A 27,409-nucleotide genomic window follows, 5' to 3' on the forward strand; every position below is an offset into this window, starting at 1 on the left:
ACAGTTACAAATAGGCCCTTTTACATCATTCCGCTTTACCCTATCCAAAGACCTTCAGGACAGGATTTTTTATATGATCTTCGTATAGAGCACAACACGCTAAATACGTTTTCAATATTTATCTCGATAACTGCATTTTATGAATCACTAGCTGACCCGACAAACTTCGTATTGCCACAAATTAAACTGTGTTGTTCATGAATCATGAATCTCGGATGATCTTTCTCGCAATCTCGAGTTTTGCAAGTTTCTGAGGAGTACAACCTTAGATGATTCATTTTGGCAGTTATGTAACTATGAAAGCATCCCAGGTAACCACTCCTATTTCTCCTATTTCGCTAGTTATGCAGAAGTTTGTGTTTCATTTGTATGGGAGATTGTATGCAAGTTCATGTAAAACTGCCGAAAGTACTCTAGTTCATGAACCGTACACATTGAAGAAGAGCGACTGACAATCTATGGGTGTTTAGAGCGTCAAATCTTGCGTTCAATTTTGGCTACAAATTAGAAGAAGTGTAATGCAGGCGCATGAAATCACATGCATCACAAGAAATACAGTTGCAGATATTGTACAGCGATTAAGATACGGTAGACTACAATTGGTCATGTAGCAAGGATGCTGGATGACCAACTGGCTAAAACAATATTCAGCAGAGAACCGGGTAAAGATCGAAGACTCAGAAAGAGATTACGTGCCCGTTCGATGTGTTTTGTTGGATTCTATAATATTAGCCCGAATACCACTAGCCCGAAAACCACTAGCCCCAAAGCAACTAGCACGAATAACACAAGCTCGAACGTAACACTTGCCCGAATGTAACACATGACCGAATGTAATACATGCCCGAATGTCACACATGCCCGAATGTAACACTAGCCTGAATGCTACACTAGCCCGAATATAACACAAGCCCGAATGCAGCACGAGCCCGAGTGTAATACCAGCACGAATGTAACACAAGCCCGAATGTAACATTAGGAGCTCCGTAACCGCAAGGTTGCAGATTCGGCTGGCTGCGAAGTCTGTTGTATAAAAACAGAAGGTGTACGGAGTGGAACACCCAAGCTTTACTCGGGCTAGTGTAACATTCGGGCTACTGTTACATTCGGGCCACTGTTACATTCGGACTTGTGACATTCGGGCTACTGTTACATTCGGGCTACTGTTACATTCGGGCTAATGTTACATTCGGGCTAATGCTACATTCGGGCTAGTGTTACATTCGGGCTAGTGTTACATTCGGGCCACTGTTGCATTCGGGCTTGTGACATTCGGGCTTGTGACATTCGGGCTACTGTTACATTCGGGCCACTGTTACATTCGGGCTAGTGTTACATTCGGGCCACTGTTACATTCGGGCTTGTGACACTCGGGCTAGTGTGACATTCGGACTTGTGACATTCGGGCTACTGTTACATTCGGGCTACTGTTACATTCGGGCTAATGTTACATTCGGGCTAATGCTACATTCGGGCTAGTGTTACATTCGGGCTACTGTTACATTCGAGCCAGTGTTATATTCGGGCTTGTGACATTCGGGCTACTGTTACATTCGGGCTACTGTTACATTCGGGCTAGTGTTACATTCGGGCTAGTGTTACATTCGGGCCACTGTTACATTCGGGCTAGTGTTACATTCGGGCTACTGTTACATTCGAGCCAGTGTTATATTCGGGCTTGTGACATTCGGGCTACTGTTACATTCGGGCTACTGTTACATTCGGGCTACTGTTACATTCGGGCTTGTGTTACATTCGGGCTTGTGTTACATTCGGGCTTGTGACATTCGGGCTACTGTTAGATTCGGGCTACTTTTACATTCGGGCTAATGTTACATTCGGGCTAGTGTTCATTCGGGCTACTGTTACATTCGGGCTTGTGTTACATTCGGGCTAGTGTAACATTCGGGCTACTGTGACATTCGGGCTACTGTTACATTCGGGCTTGTGACATTCGGGCTACTGTTAGATTCGGGCTACTTTTACATTCGGGCTAGTGTTACATTCGGGCTAGTGTTACATTCGGGCTAGTGTTACATTCGGGCTACTGTAACATTCGGGTTAGTGCAACATTCGGGCTACTGTTACATTGGGGCTACTGTTACATTCGGGCTAATGTTACATTCGGGCTAATGCTACATTCGGGCTAGTGTTATATTCAGGCTAGTGTTACATTCGGGCCACTGTTGCATTCGGGCTTGTGACATTCGGGCTAGTGTGACATTCGGGCTAGTGTGACATTCGGGCTAGTGTTACATTCGGGCTTGTGTTACATTCGGGCTTGTGTTACATTCGGGCTAGTGTTACATTCGGGCTACTGTTATATTCGGGCCTCTGTTACATTCGGGCTTGTGAAGTCACACATTCACATTGTGTTACATTCGAGCTAGTGTTACATTCGGGCTACTGTTACATTCGGGCCACTGTTACATTCGGGCTTGTGACATTCGGGCTACTGTTACATTCGGGCTAATGTTACATTCAGGCTAGTGTTACATTCGGGCTACTGTTACATTCGAGCCAGTGTTATATTCGGGCTTGTGACATTCGGGCTACTGTTACATTCGGGCTAGTGTTACATTCGGGCTAGTGTTACATTCGGGCTACTGTTACATTGGGGCTACTGTTACATTCGGGCTAATGTTACATTCGGGCTAATGCTACATTCGGGCTAGTGTTATATTCAGGCTAGTGTTACATTCGGGCTAATGTTACATTCGGGCCACTGTTGCATTCGGGCTTGTGACATTCGGGCTAGTGTGACATTCGGGCTAGTGTGACATTCGGGCTAGTGTTACATTCGGGCTTGTGTTACATTCGGGCTAGTGTTACATTCGGGCTACTGTTATATTCGGGCCTCTGTTACATTCGGGCTTGTGAAGTCACACATTCACATTGTGTTACATTCGAGCTAGTGTTACATTCGGGCTACTGTTACATTCGGGCCACTGTTACATTCGGGCTTGTGACATTCAGGCTACTGTTACATTCGGGCTAATGTTACATTCGGGCTAGTGTGACATTCGGGCTAGTGTTACATTCGGGCTAGTGTTACATTCGGGCTAGTGTTACATTCGGGCTTGTGACATTCGGGCTACTGTTACATTCGGGCTACTGTTACATTCGGGCTAATGTTACATTCGGGCTAGTGTGACATTCGGGCTAGTGTTACATTCAGGCTAGTGTTACATTCGGGCTAGTGTTACATTCGGGCTAGTGTTACATTCGGGCTTGTGATATTCGGGCTTTTGTTACATTCGGGCTAATGCCCTTCGGGCATGTGGTATTCGGACTTTTGGTATTCGGGCTAGCGTTATAAAACCGTTTTGTTGACGAGGTTGCTTTAGTTCTCTGTTTTATCGGTTAACCGTAAAATGCATGCAAGCAGTGTTATCCACGATTGGAGTTTACTATGACGTGGTAGATGGCAAGTATTGCACAGAATCAAATAGAGAAAAGATAACAGTATGCTACAGAAGTACAGACACGACTCTTCTGCCCAGTTTTACCAAGTCATGCATTCCTAATATTTCGTTGATGAGGCATTTGGATTTATGAAGCCAAAATCTCGAAACCACCACTGGATGCTTTATATTTAGAAGCACAACCGGCTATAACGGCTCACGTGCTTCTCAATTTAATACTTGATAACTATAGATGGAGTTCTTCTTATTTCCTGTGTGGACTCATCACTGCGACCAGTATAGTTGATCTATTGTGATATCGCCCAGGTGTTTGCTGTATGACCAGCACTTCATTTCTTTTTGCTATAATCGCTATTGAATGAGCGATATGCTTATTAAATCTTATGCGTGCTTGTGTGTATTGGGGCTTACCCTTCCTTCAAAGCTTGATCTACTTTATCCACTTATTCCTCAATGCCAGTACTATCCCATATTATAGCCGTCCCTAGCGAGAACTCATTCGTTCCTCTGATCAGTACACTTTACTATAGGAGAGACTTTTGCACTTTCAGGAGGCTTCAGTGGGTAAATTTAGAATACAGCATGAAGGAAGGGTAAATGAGGGGGGCCTGAGAATAAACCCATGCTAAAGTCACTTGACATCGAATGGCTTGATGCTACTAAGATTCGAACCCACGACCACTCGCTTGTTAAAGCAGACTCGGTAACCTTGCGGCTACGGAGCCCCCCATGGAGTTCTTAATATTATTGCAAAACTTTCCAGGCTGCCACCACCAAATTAAGTTATATAGAAATGGGCTTCTACATTTTGGTAATTAGCATCCAATCATACAAAAATTATAACTTGTACACCCTTGTACATTTAGTGTGACGTAGTGTACTTTCCAGGGTATCAATGAATCTGAAACAGCAACTTTATTATTTTTTTGAAACGATGATTCTACAATTGATGAAGGGACGGTAAGGGAAAGTAATGAAGAAGGATTTTTTTTCCGGGAATGAAGGGGAAGGGTGGAAAGGAAGGGGGGGGGGGTAATAGGTAGCTATGCTTAACAAGTTGTCGTTGTGACTCCTATCTTTTGTCCATCGTTTCAAAAAAATAATAATATATGCCTGACCGCATTTCACGGTCATGACTAAAGTCACGAGTTTGGTCAACAGCAACTTTCTCGAAGCTTCAAATCAACCGTGCGCTTCGCCTATAATCTTCGTCGCCGCGACACTACGGCGGAAGTTCGACATACCATCTTAGGAAGAGACCTATTAGATAACTACAAACTACGCATTTGCTGTTTCGTACGCCGTGGCTACCTACGCGAATTACCTGGGTACCTGCTTTAGACACATTCCGGCGTGACGTTACAACGTTTTGACATTTCTTTGCACAGTATTTGTGTTTCAGCTAAGAAAATCGTTGAGAAACCCTCAAATATTATTATATATTTGGAAAGAGCATAAAATTTCCTATTAAAAGTGAACAAATTAATAGCATTTGCCTTATTTAGATTGTTTTGGAAAGCAAATATGTACCGTGACGTTACAACGCGCCAGAAATTCGTCTTTTGGTTCTTTTGTTAAAAAATATGAAAATTCTGCTCTCTTTCAAATTTTATCTAAAGACTTTCCTCTATGATTTGATAAAAGATGAATTCTGAACAACTTGCTATGTTCAGAATTCCGATAATTAGTGAAGTTAATTTTTAAACAGATTTTACTTTTCGTGACGTTACAACGCTCTGCTCTACACAGAGAGGGTCGTAGCTCCGTTGTAACGTCACGAAAAATCTGTTCAGTTAATATTCGTTAATTATCGCCGTTGCTGCCTTCTGTACATAATGGATAATTGAAAACAGTGTTGTTAATTTGCCTTTTCACTATTTTGCCTACGTAATTGTAGGGTTCTTCACAAATTACGTCGCGCAGTGGGAGGGATTCTAAGAAAGTGAGACGTAAGTAATAGCATCGAAACCTTAAGACATAGCATAATAGTTGCTTCTAGAAAGTTTCTTCATTTAAAATGCACTTTCCAGTGGTGAATAAATATTCGGACATTAGGGTGTCCTCAAGCAGATACAAATAATATTTTCTTTATTTTAAGTCAGAAATGATTGCTGTCAACAAAAAACTTGTAGCAAAACTGATTTTAAGAAACTTTGTTGAATACTGAAGATTTCTATTTCTTACATGAAAAAAGTTATAGAGAAAAACTCTTAGGGACACCCTTAAAAATAGTTTTTTTTAGACTAATCTCAAGTTTTTAGTCTTGACCTTGAAATGCGGTCATACATATATATTAATATTTTTTTTTTTTGTAGAACCATCGTTTCAAAAAAAGTTTTTTTTTGTCTAGCGCTTTAATAACGCTTTGTATGCCTTGCAAATGTTCTAAGAAATTGGTGATCTAATTAAATTGCCCATTTTTGTCGGAAATAGTAGAGCTCTATCTTTTTCCCTTTAGAAGCTATCACTGTTTTTTTACATGTACTCTTTAAGGGGGTGTATCTCGAGAGAGAGCATCTATGAGCAGCTAATCTCACTTGTTTTGTGAGTTAATTTATGCTGTATTCCACCATGTACAACTTAGGGTATAATGTGAAAAATCTAAAAAAAGTTATTATGAAGACAACCGTAGGTGAACATGTATAAATAAAAGAAACAAGGGATAGCTCCTAAAGGAAAAAAGATAGATCTCTACTATCTTCGAAGAAAATGTGCAGGATAATTCTATTACCAATTTCTTAGAACATCTAAAAGGCGTACGAAGCGTTATTAAAGAGATAAAAAAAACTTTTTTTAAGGGTGTCCCTAAGAATTTGGCTCTATAACTTTTTTCATGTAAGAAATATAAATCTTTAGTATTCAACGAAGTTTCTTGAAATTAGTTTTTCTACAAATTTTCTGTAGGCAGCAATCATTTCTGACTTAAAATAGAGAAAATATTTTTTATATCTGCTTAGGGACACCCTAATGTCCGAATGTTTTTTAATCACTAAAAAGTGCTATTTAAATGAAGAAACTTTGATGAAGCTACTATTATGCTATATCTTAAGGTTTCGATGCTATTACTTATGTCTCACATGTTTTGAATCCATCCGGCTTCCCGCCGTGACTTTACAACGCGGGCTTCAATCAGTTGTAACTTAGATTCTACTTACCTTATCTCCATTCTTTAGGTACCATTTTAAAGGTATTTTTGAGTACGAAGAGAATACGGATCATTAGATTGTTCGAATTTGTACTTTTCGGCGAAAGCGGAAAACTACACTTTTTTCGTGACGTTACAACGCAAAAAATGGCCCTATTTCATCCACTTGAAATACAAAATAACTGCAAAATTACATCCAAACTATTTTTGGAATGGATTCAGCATATATTCCTTTGTAATTTGGTCGAAACCAAGTGCTATTATGAAATGCTCTAGCGCACTATAGCAGCATTTTTAAAAATATCACGAAAAATCATTTATTTCTTGTAAATTTCATTTATTTTCGACACACGTTTTAAATAACTTCCGAAAATGCTAGAAAGGTTCAAACATTGCCCAATCATGAAAAAATATTCAACAATGCTTAAAGCAACTTTTATAAAATGTCTGGTTGGTATACCGGCCCGCGGAATGTGTCTTTAGCATCTTCAACCAGGGATAAACGTTTGGGCCAGGTCATTTGTTCTCCCACACCATGTAGTGTAAGGAGCAATATGGAATTAGATACTCTTGGCCATTAAGCAGTTGCCATCTTTGGCTTTATTTAAGAAAAATTTAAATTAGAAATAACGTAGTGTATTTATAAATTTTAAACCTCGAAATTGTTGAATTCGTTTATCTGTATAGTTTAATTCATGTACCATCTCTGACTTGAGTAAAAGTTTTATGTAACTGACAGGATTCCGTTAAATTATGAATGAATAAATCACAAATTACAAATTACTAAGCAGAATGAAGTTAGTCTTGCCCCTCGGGAAATCAGAAAATATTTCTTTTAAATCATCGTCTTTAATAATCATCTTCAATCAGTAAACACAAAACACAGGAATTCCCACAAAGCTTGATGTTTTTATAAATCGTCTTTATTTCAATAACTTACGACCGAATATCTCTTAGCTTACTAGATAGATGTTCCTGCTGATGTGAATGGCCATTGGTAAAGGGAAACGAACCGATATTGACTTTAGGGTGTGTAACTGCTGATGTCCAGTTGGCGAGTTTGCATGTGTTGATCGATCCAATTTCGGAAATGGGCAACGTCAGCGTACACTCCCGGAATTTGGTTTTCGCCACACCCGATACCCCACGCTACAAGACCGGCCTGGTAGTAATGCTCATGAGAGCCCTGAATGGCACATACCAATGGAGAGCCTCCGTCTCCCTTACATGTATCTTTTCCTTGTTCCCCGCCGGCACAGATAAAGCTCTCGTGCAGTAGGAACTTCGAACCTAACCTTGTAGTTCTCAAAGACGCCTGGCACTGCCCTGATGGAACGATTGGCAGATCGATCTTCTTTAATATAACCTGGTAAGTTCCAGATTTTCCAAAAACATCTTTGCCCCACCCTGATGCGTAGCATCTCTGAAGATCGAATTTTGTGTTTTGTGGTGGCAGACAAGCTGTTTGGATTGCTTCATTGAGGGTAAATGGCGAGTCCAAAAACAAAAGAGCGATATCGTTATACAATCCACCTTTATAGTAGTCTGGATGCGATATCATTTCAACTACTGAACGATCCTACAAAAAGTAAAAAGTATGTCAACTATTAGTCAATAGAAAGTTACTGATATCACTAATGAACTTACTTGATGAGGATATATTTCATTCGTTGTTTGAGTATCCCATTCTCCGGCACGGACCTTTAGCTGGGAGGGCGACCTGTTGTGCAAGCAATGAGCTGCTGTCAGCACAACTTTCGGATGAATTAACGACCCTCCACAGAGATAGACATTCACCACCTGATCCAGGGCACTTTCTTGTCGCAAAACTGCTAGCATCCACGGGAATTCGCCATACTCGGCCTCACTATCTTTCTGGCCGACAATGCGAAAGCCAATACCATCAGTGTTGCGTTTGCCACAAACCGGATTGACCAGAACTGGATCTATTGGTGGTTTTGGTGTAGGCGGTGGCGGAGGAGCTTGGATCTGTAAAAAAAAGAACCATTATTAGAGGTCATTATACTTTTACAATTGTATGTCACCCACAATATCTTCCTCGTAGCAGCACTGTAAAAGATAATCAACACAGGGATTGTCATCGTCAAAACGGATGTCAATTAGTCCTTCTCCAGAAGTGCTGGCGTTCGTACACAGATATTTCTGAATACATCTTTGACCGGGTTGGCAAGCTGCCTGCAAAATATTATACTGGATTATATTTCGAACTAGAACATACCCTGTTTCACAACCTGTGATCCAACAGGTGGTGCAATGGGTGCTGGAGGTGGTGTGGTTCCTGCGTTGACACCAGTGTTGGGTGGTTCTTTGGTAAATAGGCTATTGATAAGGTCGTCTAGATCACCATCGTCGGCAGTGGTCGTCGTGGTAAGCACTAACAGCAGGAGATACAACGCAAAAGCTCGACTCATTTCTATAGCTGAAATATAAATGCGATTGTAAATGAAGAGACAATACGTTTTATAAAACGAATAACGCTCTCTCAGTTGTACCGCACGAAGGAAGTGGCAATTTTGTTTTCTAATGATTATCTGCCGCAGCAGCTCGATCATGCTCGAGGTACCGGCGCTTGAAGTTTTTATTCGAGCTAAATGCTTATCAAGAACGCGTCACAAAAACACGGTGCTTGCTCTAAGCTGCTTCCCCTTACATACTAGTCTATGGTAAAAAATACTATAACAAACGAAAACATGGTTGCAAATCAATAATTTCGCCTAAGCCATAATCCGCAATAAACCTCCAAAAATTCGTTCCTAAAATCGTTTAAAAACTTTTACGTAGAGAACACTTGGTTTTTCCCTACTGTCAACAACTTCTCATTAATCTCGTGATCATAACAGCAAGAGCTATAAAATCGAACATTTTAAGAGTTTTGCGCATGCTTTACAGACTAAAAATTGTCGAGACAAATCGTGGAATAACCATTAAAAGATTTGAAATATAAATGTACTACAGTTGAGATTTTTTATTATTATCACTATTATTTACCATGATTTTTAACTATACAGCAGTTCCTCGAATAAGGCGGTGGGTACGCCCACGGCGATTCCTTAGTTGTGCATTAATCAATAAAATTGATTTTTGGTATATTGTTACTATCTGGTATAACCTAGTCAACTAACAAAAATCAACTTTATTGATGCATGGACCGCTGAGATATCGCAGTGAGCGTACAGCACCACCCATTGCCTTACGCGGGGGTTTTCTGTAGTTCCATTCTTCATCCATCCATGCATAAACATTCATTTATTCAGGAAGTGTAGATACTTTAGCGCTAATGTAATGGTTAAAAAAAGTAAAAATGTAACTCATCTTAAAAGAGTATTGAAAAGAAAAAAGACAACATGAAGGAAGGGAGGATGAAGGAACCGAGAATAAACCTATGCCTAGGCCCCTTTACATTGAACGACTTGATTTCTACTAAGATTCGAATCCGCAACCATCCGCTCATTCAAGTAGACTTTGTAACCTAGCGAGTGCGGACCACCTTAAAATAGATTTTTTACTAAACTTGTAAACTTTTCCGAAAATATTTTCTATTGTCATAGTTCTTAAAGATCATGGTGACATATCACTTGGTCCCGGACACCATGTGTTACGACGGGATCCCTCGTAGTAACGTTACTGAGCGTGCCGTAGTTTAGTAACTGTTAATACATGTCATCGGAGATGGCATCGCTTTCATCGATAAGTAACACTGTCATCCATTTTGACTTAGCAAATTCTTTACAACACGTTTTCACACGCTATGTATAAGTTCTCCACTTAAAATTATAAAAGTTGGCTAAAATAATACTTAGATCTAGACTTAAAACTACTATTTACATTACTAAGCTAGAGTGAGTATACATGCAATTAAAATTTAATTAAAAACTCTAATATCTATACATAAAATTAGCTTTCACGAGTACGGTAAGCAATCGGTGAGATAAGACCCTAACCTCAAATCAACTCGAAAAGGGACACCAATAAATTGTAAGTTGGAAAGATCCGTTGATTAGTTATACCAAAATAAGACATCATGTAAACATTTTCAGTTGAAGCAGTTACAATTAGGATACAAATATAAATACGAATATAGAAACAAATATCCTTTCTGCTATCGGAATTTGGTCGATCACCACCCCCACACCATGAATGACCATTTTTACTATGCGAATCATTTCTCATTTTACCAACTAACCCGGAAAAATAGCTAACTAAAACGACCTTTACCTACAGTTATTTAACGAAAATTTTGTGAAATAGGATCTGATTCGTAACATAGAAATAATAATAATGTTACTCGCAAAGTACGCCGCCGTGTTTTTGCTACCTTTACAATGTTCACCCAAATGAGCTTTAGAAGTAGTCAAAGTGGTGCTTCTCAACAAATGGTCGAATGGCTGAACTGATACCTCAGTGGTAGGTTACTGCGTATAAAACGCATAACTCCATTGTTTATTCGGTGTTCCCTAATAAGTCTGGAGTTCCTCAAGGTAGCTACATGAGATCTTTTCTTGTTGTTCTATAACGATATCACTTTACCGCAAGGTATGACGACCTGAAATTGTTTGCTCAAATGCAAAACATAGGCGACTGCCGCTTGCAAGCGTTGCTCGATTTGTTTGGTAAATGGTGCAAACTAAACTGGCTCATTTTGAGCATTGCTGAATGCGAGGTGATGAGTTTCTACCGCATTAAAACCCCGATTTGCTGCAGCTACACTATTGATAGTATTGAGTTACGCAAAGTGGATCGAGTTAGTGCATCTTACTGGGTACAAAACTGCCGTTTAACTTACATCGTCAGCTAATTATCTTTAGAGCATCTCGGCAGCTTCGATTCATTTTTAAGATTTGATGACATTTTGAGGATCCCCACTGTCCAAAATTATTGCATTGCGACCTAGTTCGCTCGCTGTTGGAGAATAAATGTAATTTGGTGTGGTTCCCTAAGCAGCCAATTTAGAACATGCGGATTGAAGACGTACAAAGAAGATTCATCTGACTTGCTTTGCGACATCTTACCTGGAATCATCCGGGTAACCTGCCTCCCTACAGCAGATAGATGCCGTTTCCTTTAACTTGATACACATGTGACAGGCATTATTTGTAGTCAATATTATCAACGGCTAAGTTGATTCTTTAACGCTACTATTCATGCTCAATTTCCGAGCATGGGGTTAAATATTGCAGATCAGGTATATTCAACCTGCGACCTGACCCGAAAGCTTGATGTGTAGGAACTACTAGCAACGGCACTTCGCTGGATAAGTCCAAGGATTTGTGAAGAGGAGAAACTACAGCAGGAATTGATGGAAGGTGAGGTTTATCCCATCTACAAAAAGGGTTATCGGTTCGACAGCTGTAACTACCGTGACATTACGCTGATCAACACCGCAAGGTATTCTTCCAGATTGTGTTACGTCGTGTACAGCAAGAGATTTCGAAGAGCAGTATCGAGCGGTCTTTATGGAAATACGCTACTACATTGCTACTACGGATCAAATTTTCATTCTCCTACGAATCCTCCAGAAATGTCAAGAGTACAACGTGCCCACGCATCATATTTTCGTGGATTTCGTAGGGCAGCATACGATACAGTCGAGCGCGAACAGCTATGGCAGATAATGCACGATAATGGAAGAAAAAACTCATGACTAATTGGAGCGAGTGATTTGCTACGTGTTTCGGAGCCTGGAGGGCTCAACGAGCAAGTGGACTGTGTAAACTCTTCGGGTATCGCTGCAGCTTTCGGACAAGAACCAAAACACGTCTGATTCTATGTAGCGTTAACAAAACGTATGAATTTTATTCGACAGAATTCAATAAATCAAGGAAGAAGAATACATGTGTTAGTAAGACAGTATTATTCATATAAAAGGCAAAAAATAGGTATGCTCAAATTATGATCAACATTCTCCCGGTGTTGAAACTCATTTGAATTTTCGTTGTCCATGTCCAACGACATATCTCATATCAATGACATATCTCTGTAACTGCTCGCTTACATTCTCCTTTGGATGTTCTTAACGAGACGACCCATGTCACACCATCAGACCCTGGGTGTAACGCGGTTATCCTACCAAGTTGCCAGTTCATCGGTGGTGCATTTTGATCCACGACAAGAACAAGCGCGCCCAAAGTAATACTCTTATGTTTGAGCCATTTCGATCGATTTTGCAGTTCAGGCAAACACTCTGCTGTCCAGCGCCTCCAGAAATGCAGGAACATAGTTTGAACTAATCGCCAGCGAGATAGTGTTGGTTCACGTAGGTTCAAGTACGTAGGCTCAATAACGGCTTGCATTTCTCTTGCGCTGGGGTGATTACTGTTAAGTCACTGGGGTCACCCGAACAGGGCGCAAGCGGTCGTGAATTGAGCACAGCTTCAGCCTGTGTGAGAGTGGTGTACAATTCCTCGTAAGACAGCTTTCTACTTCCGATAATTCTTGTAAAATGATGCTTAACTTGTTTTACGCCTGCCTCCCAAATCCCCCCGAGGTGAGGGCTCCGTGGTGGTATAAATGACCATTCAAATCCCTGTCTAGAACAAAACGCCTTGATTTTATTCATCTCCACCTGATTGTTGAACATTTCTGCCAGTCACGCCAGTTCATTTTGAGCGCCAATAAAATTAGTGGCGTTATCGGAGAACATTTTGCTCGGGAATCCTCGTCTACAGGTGAACCGCCGAAGAGCAGCCAAAAACGCGTCGGTCGTCAAATCAGAGACTAATTCGATATGTATGGCACGGGTGAGCACACACACACACACACACACACACACACACACACACACACACACACACACACACACACACACACACACACACACACACACACACACACACACACACACACACACACACACACACACACACACACACACACACACACACACACACACACACACACACACACACACACACACACACACACACACAGGCATCTGATTTCGTGATTAAAGGCTTCCGTCCGATCGAATTAGATTTGAGTAGAAATGGTCCTGCGAAGTCAACACCGGTGTTCGCAAACGTAGGTGCTGGCTGTACACGATACGAAGGTAGTTCGCCCATCAGTTGTACTGTTCTTATCGGATTAGCCTTGAAACATTTAGTGCAATTTCGTATAATTTTTCGAATGGTTTATTTATTTACTATTTGAAGGGGCTTTCAACCGTTGGTTGGTTCGCCCCAATTTTCGAATGGTTGTTTTTACATTAAACGGCCAGAACCGTTGCCGAATTATTGCAAGAAGCGCCTTTTGTCCTATATGGAAGTTTATAAGATGCTGGTTTCTCACGAGTGCTTCTGTGAATGGATGCTTTGCTGGAAGCAACATTTGATGACGACTATCGTTTGGAATAAATGCGTGCTTGATTCGTCCGCCTACTCTTAAGAATCCGTCCATGGGATCTATAAACGCCTTAAGACCACATAGTCTATGCTTAATCCTGCAGCCCTTATACAAAACTTGAATCTCTGGTTGAAATGTCTCTTGCTGAATCAATCGCACTATCAACCGCAAGACTTGCGCTCGTTCGGATGATGTAGGCGTTCCCTTCAACATGGTAGTCCGTCTCGTTAATATATAATTGGCGAACCTAACGACGTAGGCCATAGAATTCAGAATGTTGTCGTAGCTACTTACAGTCTCAAAAATCCGCAGTCGGTCCCTAGTTACATTCGTGGTAGGCTAACCCCGAAACGCATTTCCGGTAAGTCTTCATCGGGAATTTCAGGTTCTTAGTTGAGGCCGATAGGTGTCGTGGTTAGCATCGGTGGCCCCTTCCACCGAACATCGTTCTTGTGTAAATCCCGAGGGCGCTGGCCGTGCGATGTGAAATCAGCAGGATTTTCATTTGTCGTAATGTGATGCCATTGAAAATTGCCAGTAAGTCTCTGTATTTCAGCAACTCTATTAGATACATAAACTTGCAGTCTCTGCGGAGACCTTAAATCCAGCAGTAAACAATTTTCGAATCAGTCCACAGGTCTACAGAAGCAAAGTTTAAATTAAACGAACGTAAGAACTTATCGATAAGCTGTGAAAGTAGTACAGCCGCCAATAACTCCGCACGAGGGATGGTTATAGCCTTAGACTTGTTAGATTTTTTGGGAAGAATTCTTGATTTGCTTGAAATCAGATGCATTGTTGCTGGTGCGTCAGGATAAACAACGCGGGAATACACGCACGCCCCATATGCTTGGTCTGAGGCGTCAGAGAAGCCATGTAATTCTATCGCCATAGCTCTTTCGAAAGAAATGTATCTCGGTACTCTCAGTTCGCTTAATTGCACCAGCTCATTCCGGAACGATCGCCATACTTGAAGTAAATCTTGCGGAACGGGGTCGTCCCAGTCCGTCTGCAGCATAGAAACTTCTCGTAGTATTAGCTTTGCTGTCGTGATTACGGGTCCGATTAGTCCCAGAGGATCAAATATTTTAGCCACTTCGCTCAAGATTTTTCTCTTCGTGATGACAGCCGAATCACCTTCTGCGACGTTGAAAGAAAACCAGTCTTCTATCGGGCTCCATACTACCCCCAAAGTTTTGACAACTGCACGTGGATTGTCTTCAGCAATTTCAAAGCTAACTCCTCGAAGTTCTTCAGGAACACTATTTATCAACTCTTCAACATTCGAACACCACTTGTGCGAACCGAAACAGCCCTTGGCGAGGAGTATTTCAACATCGTGTTGCAACTTACAAGCGTCTGGCAATGTATAAGCTCCCGTCAAAATATCATCCATATATGCTCCCTCCTTGATGGCCTACGCAGCTTCTGGAAGTTCGTTTCGGTGATCTTCAGCTAATTGATTAATGGCCATCGTTGCCTGGGAGGGGATGTGGCTAAGCCGTAGGTCACAGTTTGAAGCTCCCACGCCTTCACTGGTTCATTTTGATGTTTCCTAAAGAGTATGCGTTGATATTTTCTATCGGGCGGCAGTACACCGATTTGTCGAAACATCATCGGAATGTCAACTGTAAAAACAAACGGAAATCCTCGGAAGTCCATCAAAATCGAAGCTAAATCACGCTGAACTACTGGTCCCACTTCTAAAGTGTCGTTGGTGGATACTCCACTTGAGCTCTTTACAGATCCGTCAAATACGACTCTTAATTTGGTAGTCGTATTCGTTGGTTTCAATACGCCGTGATGCGGTAGATAGAAAACAGATCCTGGGTCCTCTTTTTCGTCGATCTCAATTGGCTTCATATGGCCAAGCCGTTCATAATCATTTAAAATCTATGTACAGTTGTTTCACATGGAGATGCAAAGGCAGTAAGCATAGCATTGCCCCCATGGTTGCAGTAGGTGTTGTACGCATGGCACTGCTAACTGAAAGACATGCCAAGCGCTGAACTTTGTTTAGTTTGGCTTGGGCTGTCGCTTCATTCACCTTTGGCCAATATACGACTGCAGCTGCGATAGCTTGTGAAGGAGTGCGTCGGCCACCAGTAACCAGAGCAAGCGGGAGAGACTCCTCCCTGTGGACTGCCTTTGACCACAGAGATCGTGACAGATGTAATGATGCTGTAATTTCTCTACTCGAGAGCATTGCTTGAATCCAGCTCAATGTAGAGTGGTCGATTCCCTTTTGACAGAGAGCCGTATTAATGATTGTGTTACCGAAAGCGCCTTCAATAACAAGAAAAGCACAAAGTGCCGCTTTCGACATTTGGGTGATTTCTCGATTAACGTCACTATGCAGTACAGTGCGGTATCTCTAGATTTATCGTGTTGTAATGCATGTTGATTTACATGTAACGAAGAGTTTTTTAAAAACTCATTGCGGATGTAGTTATCCGAGATTTTCTCCATCAGCTTAAGAAGCGTTGAAGTCAGACTTTAGCAAGATGTTAAAAATAAGCATAAGCGTAGGATACCGCCCATGTGCTGCTACTCCGTTATTGACCATGACCGATAAAAATTGCAAAATGATGACTGGAAAAAGAATACTTGGGACAGCACGCTATTCCTCATTGTGCAACATTATCAGGTCCTTGCATGCTGATCAATATCGACGCCGGCCACGTCCGAATGCGAGTCCTGGTGGGATGGGAAGGAATGTTAGTCCAATACTTGTTGCTACTAAAGACCAGGGAATCCTCTGCATCTTCACAAATATTTCGGGAAAGGAATTGTTGTTAGTAGATGGAGGGAGCTAGATGGATAATGTAATTTTGCAACCACCAGTTACATGAGACCAGCTGGATATTCGAAAATTTTCTTGTAAAGCGAGTAATTACAAAAATTCAGATATAAAATGGTACTCATAAACAGCCATAGTTTGTTAATTTATATCGAAAAATACTATACATATGCGGGATTTACGGTGGCTCGAAAACCACGTGACAACTTGAACTTATATCAGAAAATAAAAATCTGGCATAATGAAACGAGTCAATATAGTCCCTAAGTTGATAAACATTTCTTCTTACCTACGCTAATATGCAGAGTTATAGCGCTCTACACGCTTACTTAAGCCGGATGTTAAAAATAACGATAAAAGAATGACAAACGTATCACGAACTGGTTTGATTCAAAACAGTCTTTCCTTCAAGCATAATCAAGAACAATAAGGTTTTGCACGGGCGAGCATAACTTCACTTCTTTGACGTCTATCAGTTGTTTGTTTACATGGACTTGGAATATGGGTTAACATGTTGAAACTGAAACTGTATTGCTAAAGACCTTAACGGCAAGTCAGAAAAGCACAAAAACTGCCATTCCGAGTAGTTTGGAGGGCGACACTGCTGGATAATATGCTTTTAATACGTTTAACTCCAATTTATGCATATCGCGTTCGACTAACAAATAGTAAACAAACCACGAGTGGATGTCAAATGGGTGAATTGCGTTCATTCCGGTTCATTCGTGACGTCACCTTGCAAAACGTTATACCCATGCGATAAAAAATCGTGTAAGCGTTTAGACGAGATAAGGCGGTGTTCGTCTGGGGGGTTCACTCTAAAGTATTACAAAACAGTACACATCGAAAAAAAATTTACACTTTTTCGCAAAATTTACAAATTTCCCTCTTTCTGAGATGGAAACGGAATTATAAAAGCAAAAGCAGCTGTTCAGCATGTGAATAAATGCCAAAAATTACAGTTATTGTTAATTGTACAACTAAGAAATTAGAGCAGCCACAGGCGCTTGTTGTCTGCTGCATATAGAATACATATAGGCTGGAAATAGAATCGCAGGTATGAAATAATCGCTGCCAGCTTACCGTTTATCGAACTCAAACTTTAAAGAGCGTTATTAATACCAAAATATACTCAGATATTCAGTAAATGTTAGTAAACGAATTGGTATGAAAAACTAGTATAGTATAAACACAGTTTCAACATAATTCGTGAATATTGTTCAGGTTACCGTTTAATAAGCCGAAATAGATTTTCTGCCCTATATGCGATATCTTCGCTTTTCGTCAAAGCTTTCAAAATTGAAATTATAAAAAAAACCAACATACGTTATAAATATATTTAGTCTGTACGACTTTCAAGTTAATTCTGAAAGATTCCATGGTAAATCATGAAAGATCTGAAATACTGTAACATAGCATGGTACACCGCACACAAATACAAAATATAATTGGTACAAAAGTCAATCTCATATCATATTCTGGATGACCTACTAAAACAGGAATATGCACTGTGTAATCCAGATTGGATTGTTAACACTTGGAATTAACATTAACGAAAACAGACACTGAAGAAACCTGCAGGTCGTAGGTGAAATACGTATCTGTCAAGAATAAATATACATAGGGCACCAGTAGTAGTGGTAGTACCAGTAGTGGTGGAAACTTGAGTTATTCCATTATTTTTGTAGATTTTGGTACAAGTTTGATAAGTATCGAACTACCAGTAACAGTATTATTTGATTAGTATCAAACTTGCACCATAATCTGCAAAAATTATGGAATAATTCGAGTTTCCACCACTACTGGTACTACCACCACTAATGGTGCGTCTACCCTTGTAGAATTGAATTGAATGAGTTTTCTTTTTATTTAATTTCAGGTTTTGTATTCTACTAAGACGCTCCAAAAACTTCAGTTGTGAATACGTCCTCTATCGTCTTCTAAGGATCGCGAAAAAACCCATTGTTACCGAAACCGAAACGTTGTCGTTTTGCAGTGTGTCGATAATCTCAAAATGAATGTTTTTAAAAGAAAATGAAACATTTTCAATCCTTCCCTCATTCAGCATTAAGATGAAATTAGTCATCATCGATTCTGCCAATTTCAAAAGCAATTTTTTGTTTGAAACAAAAACTCTGTTCATGTAAATATATTCGCTGTGTTCAGATTGGCAAGAAGAATGCAGTATTTACATTTTTATAAACAGAATCCCGCTTTTCGGTCCAAAAACTGCTTCTGAAATTGGGCTCTCCGACGAAAAGTTAATGACTGCTAATTTCCCGTTGAACAAAAATATCTTATATCTTTGTCTATCTTATTATCTTATTAATCTTATTGTTGCAGGATTGTAAACAATACAAATAGGGTTTGACACATTCTGTGGATAATCGATAAGAAGGAATAAGTCATTGATTCTATGAATTTCAATAGCAATCCTTCCAAAAGAAATAAAAAATCTGTTCATGAAAATGTATTCATTGCGTTCAAATTGGCAAGGAAAAAACAGTGAAGACATTTCTGACAGCAGAACTTTCAACTTGTGGCCAAAAACTGCTTCTGAGATTCGAAACGTTAATGACTACTCATTTCTCCATAAGATTCAAAATTGTTGGTTTATTTATTTAAGCTCGGTCTGCGGACGGATACTAAATCGTACTTGAAAATACCAGTCCTAGATCGTTGGTCTCAGTTGCAGTGCTTCAACACGTATCTATTCTTTTTCTGTACAATTTATTCGCATGAATGAATCCGAAGCTCAGTGCTTTACCATCGGAAGCGTTGATTCAGTGCGACCGGGGGAAACCCCAAACATTCCATTTATTTTACAGACTACTGTTGACCTTCTGATGGCATATTCATTATCAATGTTTTATTGCACTGTTCGCTGTGTCAGTCACTCATTTTGGCAATAAAATCGATAAACCATTGTTAGATTGCAGTGAACCATAGCCCAACTGTATTAAACAAAAAGTTTTCGGATTATGATTGATAATTAGCACAACACACATCGATTTAATTCCTCTTTAAACCGTGCTTAATTCAATTCGTTGGTCAAAGACTTACCTTCATCGAGTCTAGTCCCCACAAACCGGTCTAACTTGTCAGTGGCAGACGCTAGCAGAACACAAGAAACGTACACAATATGCTACGTCCAGCAGGAGCGATAATCAAAAACTATCGATCATCCTATTTCAGTTTTCCGCCGCAGCATTCAGTGACTTATCCGATATTTTTGGATAGAAGTATGTGTGTTACGATAAAAAAAGAGCAAAATCAAGTTAACTTGCGAGAGCGCAGGTTGTGCTTGATTTTGTTTTCAAACTTAAGTCAACACAGGGCAGTATTGTAATTTCTAGTTTTGTTTTATTTGCCATTTTCTGTATTTTCGTCGTCCTCATGTCCGGAAGCTGGTGTATAGATGTATGCATTTCGCTGATTTGCTTCGAGATGGTGATCTATCCATTGCCGAAAATAGCTGACCTTAATAAACACATTTGGGCCTTTCCACGCGCTGCATTCCACAGGAGTGTAGGAAAATATTCCCACCTGATAGAACTGCTTTTCACGACCGGGAACCTTGCACATCAGAGGAGATCCTGTATCGTACTTACAAAGTGCGTCACCGCGATCTCCTACGGCGCACTGGAACACCCTGCTTAGCTGGAAGTTGGGATTTGCTCCTCCAATTTGTTTCGCGCAACGTTCATGCTCGACCAACTCCTGCTGCAACACCTTCATGATAGGTCGAATTTGTTCCGCGGAATTACCTATCGATTTGTCTCCCCATCCTGTCGCGAAACAGTTACTTTCATTGAAATCTACGCGCTGATCCGGCAGACAGATGCGATTGACGTTTGGTGCGTAATCTAGTTTGTCATCCAGAAACAGAAGAGCAATATTGTTTAACGTCGATGTTGGCACGTACTTAGGATGGCTTATAATTTGCCTCACTTTTCGTACCTGTAAAATATTGTAAACAAATATAACTTTTATTTTGGTAGGTTCGACTTATCAATTTAATTAAACCTATCCTAAAGAAAGTCAACCCAAGTTGCTTACGTCAATTGCCCCGATACTACATCCTTCATCGAAACCCATTCTAATCAGAATTCCTATTCCAAAATGGACTTTATCATACAGTTTGAGATTTTATTTTCATAAATCAGTAAAATAATCTATATATGGGTCATTCCACGGGAAATTTACAGTCAAAATTTTTTTTCTCTTCGGAACATTTTTTTTACGTTCTTTGTTCGAAAAAAATCGACACGTATTTTTGTATTTCGCTGTTACTGTTGGAATTCGCAAGATATGATTTTTTAAAGTATTGTAATTCGAAAAAAATACTATTTTTTAAATGCTGATTGTAAACATAGTTTGTAATATCAAAAAATGACTTTCTACCAGATGTGTTCACTATTCCACAAGCTTTCAAAATTGGTATACCATACCTCCTCTCCATTGTTTTTCAATAGTTAAATGGTGCATTTTTATAAACAATTGCAATTTTTTCAAAGTTAAAACTTTTTTTTTCGATTTTTTTTATTTTAAAATATTTGTTGATCTTTCTCGAAGAAGCATGCAAAATTTGGACATTTTTTGATATCACAAACCATGTTTACAATCAGTATTTAAAAAATAATATTTTTTTCGAATTACAATACTTTAAAAAATCATATCTTGCGAATTCCAACAGTAACATCGAAATACAAAAATACGTGTCGATTTTTTTCGAACAAAGAACGTAAAAAAATGTTGCGAAGAGAAAAAAAATTTTGACTGTAAATTTCCTGTGGAATGACCCATATATTATGCAACACTTGGAAAGATAAACCAAGTAGAACCTAATGGACGATAAAAGTTGTCCGCAGATGGTGAGCGTAGACCAGTAGTAGCTCGAAACGTCCGGACCAACTCGTATTTAAATTTTTTTATAATTATTACGCAGAAAAACGTCGATAGAATCGAACAAACACTAATAGTTCTTCCAAATTGAAAAATTACCTATTAGCCGATGAGAAATGAACAATTTGTCGTTTCTTTCGAAACAGAAATTGCAAGGAAAATAAAGATTCCTTGAATGTTTGTCTAAATAGGAGACTTTCCCACCTGTAAATAATAATTCGATATTAGATTCTAACTATTTTAGCTCACCTGCCGCTTATCCTGCACGTCATTTATGTCCCACATCCCTGCGATAACCAGTAAATTTTTAGCTATTTTTCCCCGAACACAGAAAGCGGCAGTCAAGATCACGAATTCATCGATCACCGTACCTCCACAGTGAAAAATCTGTTGATCGGTGCCGAAATAGTTTTTACCGGTTGTAAAAATTCCCACGTTCCAGGGGAATTGATTTCGGTTGGCATTTTTATTGTCTTGCTCATCAATGTCTAATTCGGATTGTTGAGTTCCGCAGTCCGGAGGCACGTAATCATCATCCACCGGTTCTTCCGTAGTAGTGGTGACACTAAAAATGCCGGTAGTGGTGGTAGGTATTGTAGTTGTAGGTACTGTAGGGGTAACTCGTATACTAGGCCTCGTTGAAGGGAAGTAAACCTCACCCCCTCCTGGTTCTGGCTGCCCGAAAAATATGTGAACTGGATCTTGAGTTGTTGTTTTCCGTTCGCCGAAATAAAAGTTTCCTCCTTGCTGCGATGTTCCAAGCACAATACTGTTGATGATAATAACTAAAAGTGAAACTTTCCAGCCCATTGCGGAAAAGAAACTGTACAGAGCTTGAAATTTCAAGCTTGCAATACCCCATCTTCCGCGGAAGGTTCGAAGGTCGAGGCGTATCATCCCTGATACGCTTCGTTTTACTGGGATTCCCAGAGTTGAAGCAAAAACTTAAACACAACCTGAAAGAAGCCAGATGAAATTCATTCCGCTAACAGGTTATGGAAAGAGATGATATGCTTTGAAAATTGCATTGACAAATAATATTTCTTTTAAATTTTAGAGTAACATTGTGTATGCTTTGCAAAAACGACTAAAATAAAGATAGTAAAATATTCCTGTTTACATCTGAAAATATAATTATACCTGTTATCACTAATTCCCGGTAATTCAAATGACACCTCGTTCAGATTATAATTATAATGTTAACAAGATAGCACCAAGTAATTTTCAGTTCAGTTGTAGATTTTGCAAAAACTAAAAGGTGGCGGGCATGAAGTTATGAATCATCCTTCCTTTGTTCCGGGAACGACTTCCGGAACTAACAAGGAAAGTGGCCAATCACTGACATTAATAAAAAGTAGTCATTCTATTTACCAATTCTCTCTCTTTCTCTCTTTCCCTTTCGCACTTTATCTCTATCTCACACCCACACTCCTACATAATTAAAGCAAAGCGAAGCCTAGGTGCTACATTCCGCTATCGTAACTTGACCTTCTGTTTTTATACGACAGACTTCGCAGCCACCTGTTAGAGTGCAGGACAATTGCAGGGCCAGTTGCTACGATCCTATTGACTCTAACAGTCTCTCCTAGTCCAGATTCGAACATACGACGAGTGGCTTATTAGGCCAGCGTCATACCTCGGAGCCAACTGGGAGGCTACACCTACATAACCACTCTCGCTTTATTTTTCTTTCAATCTATCTCTCACTCTCACTCTCATCCTCACTTTCTCATTTTCGTTATTGTTCTCTTACTTTCGTTCTCACTCTCGAGAGCCGATGTGGCTCTTGCTGTATCGAAAATTCGTCTCCAGTGTATTCAGTCCTGCGCTACTTGTCGCCGATTCGTTGAGCGGCTCACGCTCTCGAGTCGGTTTCAACCTGAGCGAACCATCTAGCACGTTAGGTCTCTCTATTCCTGGTGTCGATGCGATGCTTGAAGAGAACGGATGTCACTGGACAGATGCCCGGAATCCTGTCGATGTGGCCGGCCTACCGTAGTCTCCTTACTTTCGTCAGGTGTACGATGGGAATCTCTCCTAGTAGTACCCGCAGTTCGTGGTTTATACACCTGCGCCACTCTCGGCTTTCCGCTAATACTACAGCAAGTACACGTATGTCTTCCATAAGCAAAGTTACAATCCCGGTCCGTAGAGGACAACCGGTCTGATTAGCGTTTTGTGGGGCGGTGTATATTCCTTGATCGAAGCATCTTGCGGAGGGAAAAGTAGGCTAGACTTCCAGCTTGAATGTGTCGTTAAAACTGACTGAAATACGGGACGCTTCACATATAACATTTAAAGAGAATCGACGAGTTTTCATCGGCCATTTGCCGGTTTTGCAACTCAGAACGAAAGCTTTGGAAGCATGGATGCTCAATCCCAAGAAGGTCATTGGTTTTATTAATTGTGAAGTATCTGAATGTCTAAAAATACCTCAAGGAAGCCACCTAGATCCTCTGATGTTTTTACTTCACTTCAACGACGATGTGCCATCAAAGACCCATGAATCCATGAATGCAGGTGGTCTGAAAAAGTATCTCCGAACCAATCGACTAACAACTGTCACTTTCTTAAAAATCAGTTTGAAGCCTTTGTAACCCAGCGCGGCGTGAATCATACAACAATTAAGCCGAAGAAGTGTTCAGTAACTGTGTTTTACCGGGAAAAAATGCCGATTCTGTTTTGTTATGAGCTCAAAGCCATAACAATTGAACGTAAAAAATCGTTAACATACACATCCTCTCGATGATCGCCGGATTGGACATCTTTTACGCAATCATTGATTCTGCTCAACACTACAAAGCCCGATCCCTGCCTGCTCGGTGGATGTTCCACCGTAAAATTGGAGTTTGCCACCACTGATCCTCTACTCATTCCCGCCTTAGTTACAGGTCTCCTGCCGCGTTACGATAACGAACTTTAGCGATTTTAACTACTCAAAGAGCACCCCCGGGTTCCGTAGCTCCAGATAGCAAGTAAGCATCTCATATCCTTATTTCACCACCTGCGTCCATGTTGAATGTTCCGAGTCGTATGTTCTTGATTATTCGTAACAGTATGGTTTAGATAGTTTGCCTTACTAGAACCATGTTACCGAGTGGTGCTATGATCCCACGATTGTAGTTTTAGTGCCCAGACAAAGCAGTTCCTAGTTCAGCTTCCTGTCCCGCGTCAGACGCTTTCGTGAGCCGTTCCTACCATGGGGTGCAGATGCCCACTAAAAAGATGTTCCACCTTACAGTTCAGTCATTGTCAAAAGCCGTCCCAGACTTGGGTTCAGGTGCTCAAGGCTACAAGGCTATTCCACGTGTCAACAGTCTGCATTTGCAGGAGTGTTCCTCCCCGGCAGCATACGACCTTAGTTTCCACTAGATAAAGGGTGTCCCGCATCAAATTATATCACGGAAAAAACGTTGTAGAAAATCACCTAGTTGACCGATCCTTTTCAAACTTTCAGAGAATAAAATGGTAAGCTTTTGGCATATTTATTTCATTTATCTTCAATACCATAATCGTATGCTCGCACCTTACAACTGTACAACATCTGGTTGCAGCTTCTTGTGTACGGAAACCAACATTTTCTTTTCGGTGCGTTGGAGGGGTTCATATCCGTGGGTACGAAAGTGACCCTGTTGGCTTGGTACCACTCCACGGCATCCTTTGAATAGTGGCACGAAGCTAGATCCGACCAGAAGATCGTAGGGCCCTCGTGTTGCTTCAACACAGGAAGCAGACGCTTCCGTAGACACTCCTTGAGGTAGATCTGTCCGTTTACAGCCCCGGTAATCACGAACAGCGCACTCCGTTTGCCACATGAGCAGATCACTTTCCAAATCATGTATTTCTTAGCAAACTTGGAAGTTTCCGCTTGCTTACTTCCTCCAGAACATCAAACTTGCACTGAGCCGTGAAGTACAGTAATCGCGGAAGCGGTCGGAAGTCCGCCTTGACGTAAGTCAAGTCCATGATAATGCAATGAGGCTTCGTCAGTATCTAAGTGTACAGTTTCCGAACCCCTGACTTTCCCACCATATTTTACCGTTCGTCACGATTTGGATACTTCTGCACTTAGTACGTATGCGGTCCCACCCTGTCCTTGGCTCTCTGAACGAAAGAATTGGACAGATTCAACTTTTTGGCCACATCCCTGGCCGAAGCATTGTGATTCCGCTTAAAAGCTTTCACCTTCACGACACGCTTTCCGAGCAGGGTTTTAAAGCAAATTGAAAACAAAATTTGATATCTTGATCTAACGGATTTTGAATACTCGGTGTGATTTCATTTTGGTCGACTTAGCGGTTAAAATATCAAAATTGATTGCAAAAATTCCACTCCGTGAAATTAAATTGAATACTACTTTTGCTATCAAAAATATCAAACGGAATACTAATCTTGCTGTTTCACAATATTAATAGGAAAGCAGAATTAGTTATCATTTTACTATCATATCATCATCATTTTGCTATCATTATCTAATTTGAACCAACCATTTTACAAGAAAAAGATAGAAGTGAAAATAGATTAATTTGAATATTGAAGGTTTATTTACATCATATATAGAATCTGCCAACACATTTTCTTTCAATAAAAATGAAAGCAAAATGATAGCACAGTCTGATACATCATAAGTGCCATTTTGAGTTGGTAACAAAACATGTTTTCTAGTTGATATCAACAGCAGAATATGTAATAATTTTGATATACTTTTGTTGTCAATCCTTGCTCGGGTTGTGATTCTGATCACTAATAGAACATCTATTCTGACCGCATTTCTCCTTCCGTTCAGTGTTAAGAGTTTCGTAGTAACATTTATTCACACGACTCACCGTTGGTTGCAATATTCAGTGTTGTTTTCCGATTCCGACTACCCGATGAGAGAGTTCACGATTTTCCAGGTGGTCAATTCGCGATGTTGCTTTTCGGGTGACGCCATTTTTTCCAATTTTCGAAAAAATGTCAGCGATACAAATACAATATAAACAATACACTCTAAACTACTTGTACCCAAATACCCAAAAAGAGAAAATACCCAATGGGTAATTTTCTACAGCATTTTTTCCGTGATGCATTTTGATGTTGGACACCCTTTAAAAAAATTAGAATCACCGACAAAATGCAATATCCAGGCTTTTACGAACAATACAAGTGCAAACCTCATAATATATGTATCAATGCATATGCTGCAATCTTAGTATTTTGCGAATGTTTCTGAAACGTAAACGGTAGTGTCGTTCATTATTACACGCGTTTAACTTGTACGCAATTATTGGAGTTAGGAACAAGGACAAACATTTATATTTCTAATTACGATCAGTCAGTTTGATAGAATACATTTCGTAAACGAGCCGAGGTGATTTATAACAGAGTTGTTTAATCAACTGAGAAAACATATTTTGTTGGCGTTTTTTGCTACTTCCTATGTATGTATGTATGTATGTATGTATGTATTTATGTATGTATGTATGTATATATGTATGTATGTATGTATGTATGTATGTATGTATGTATGTATTTATGTATGTATGTATGTATATATGTATGTATGTATGTATGTATGTATGTATGTATGTATGTATGTATGTATGTATGTATGTATGTATGTATGTATGTATGTATGTATGTATGTATGTATGTATGTATGTATGTATGTATGTATGTATGTATGTATGTATGTATGTATGTATGTATAGGGGGAATCCATCAACAGTTCAAGGTCCTGCCAGTGTATGTGGCTAGACTTACAGTAAATCCAAATTTGATTGTCAAATGAATTTC

General features: G+C 40.0%; 2 protein-coding genes across 2 annotated transcripts; both read right to left on the reverse strand.

Annotated features, from left to right (window-relative positions):
* Positions 1 to 7,421: 7,421 nt before the first annotated feature.
* On the reverse strand, positions 7,422 to 19,854 carry LOC128738813 (phenoloxidase-activating factor 2-like). Its single transcript, XM_053834216.1, has 5 exons — positions 19,793 to 19,854; positions 8,823 to 9,010; positions 8,620 to 8,766; positions 8,218 to 8,559; positions 7,422 to 8,149 (listed from the first exon to the last, which is right to left on the reverse strand). The coding sequence occupies exons 2-5, from the start codon at positions 9,000 to 9,002 to the stop codon at positions 7,595 to 7,597; spliced, it is 1,224 nt and encodes a 407-aa protein (XP_053690191.1). The 5' UTR covers positions 9,003 to 9,010; positions 19,793 to 19,854; the 3' UTR covers positions 7,422 to 7,594.
* Positions 19,855 to 20,087: 233 nt separating this feature from the next.
* On the reverse strand, positions 20,088 to 22,444 carry LOC128735718 (phenoloxidase-activating factor 2-like). The gene is made up of 2 exons (XM_053830203.1): positions 21,884 to 22,444; positions 20,088 to 20,689 (listed from the first exon to the last, which is right to left on the reverse strand). Exons 1-2 carry the CDS (start codon positions 22,442 to 22,444, stop codon positions 20,093 to 20,095), a joined length of 1,158 nt encoding a protein of 385 aa, XP_053686178.1. The 3' UTR covers positions 20,088 to 20,092.
* Positions 22,445 to 27,409: the final 4,965 nt, after the last annotated feature.

Source organism: Sabethes cyaneus, chromosome 2 (genome assembly GCF_943734655.1).
Source record: "Sabethes cyaneus chromosome 2, idSabCyanKW18_F2, whole genome shotgun sequence".
NCBI lineage: Eukaryota > Metazoa > Arthropoda > Insecta > Diptera > Culicidae > Sabethes > Sabethes cyaneus.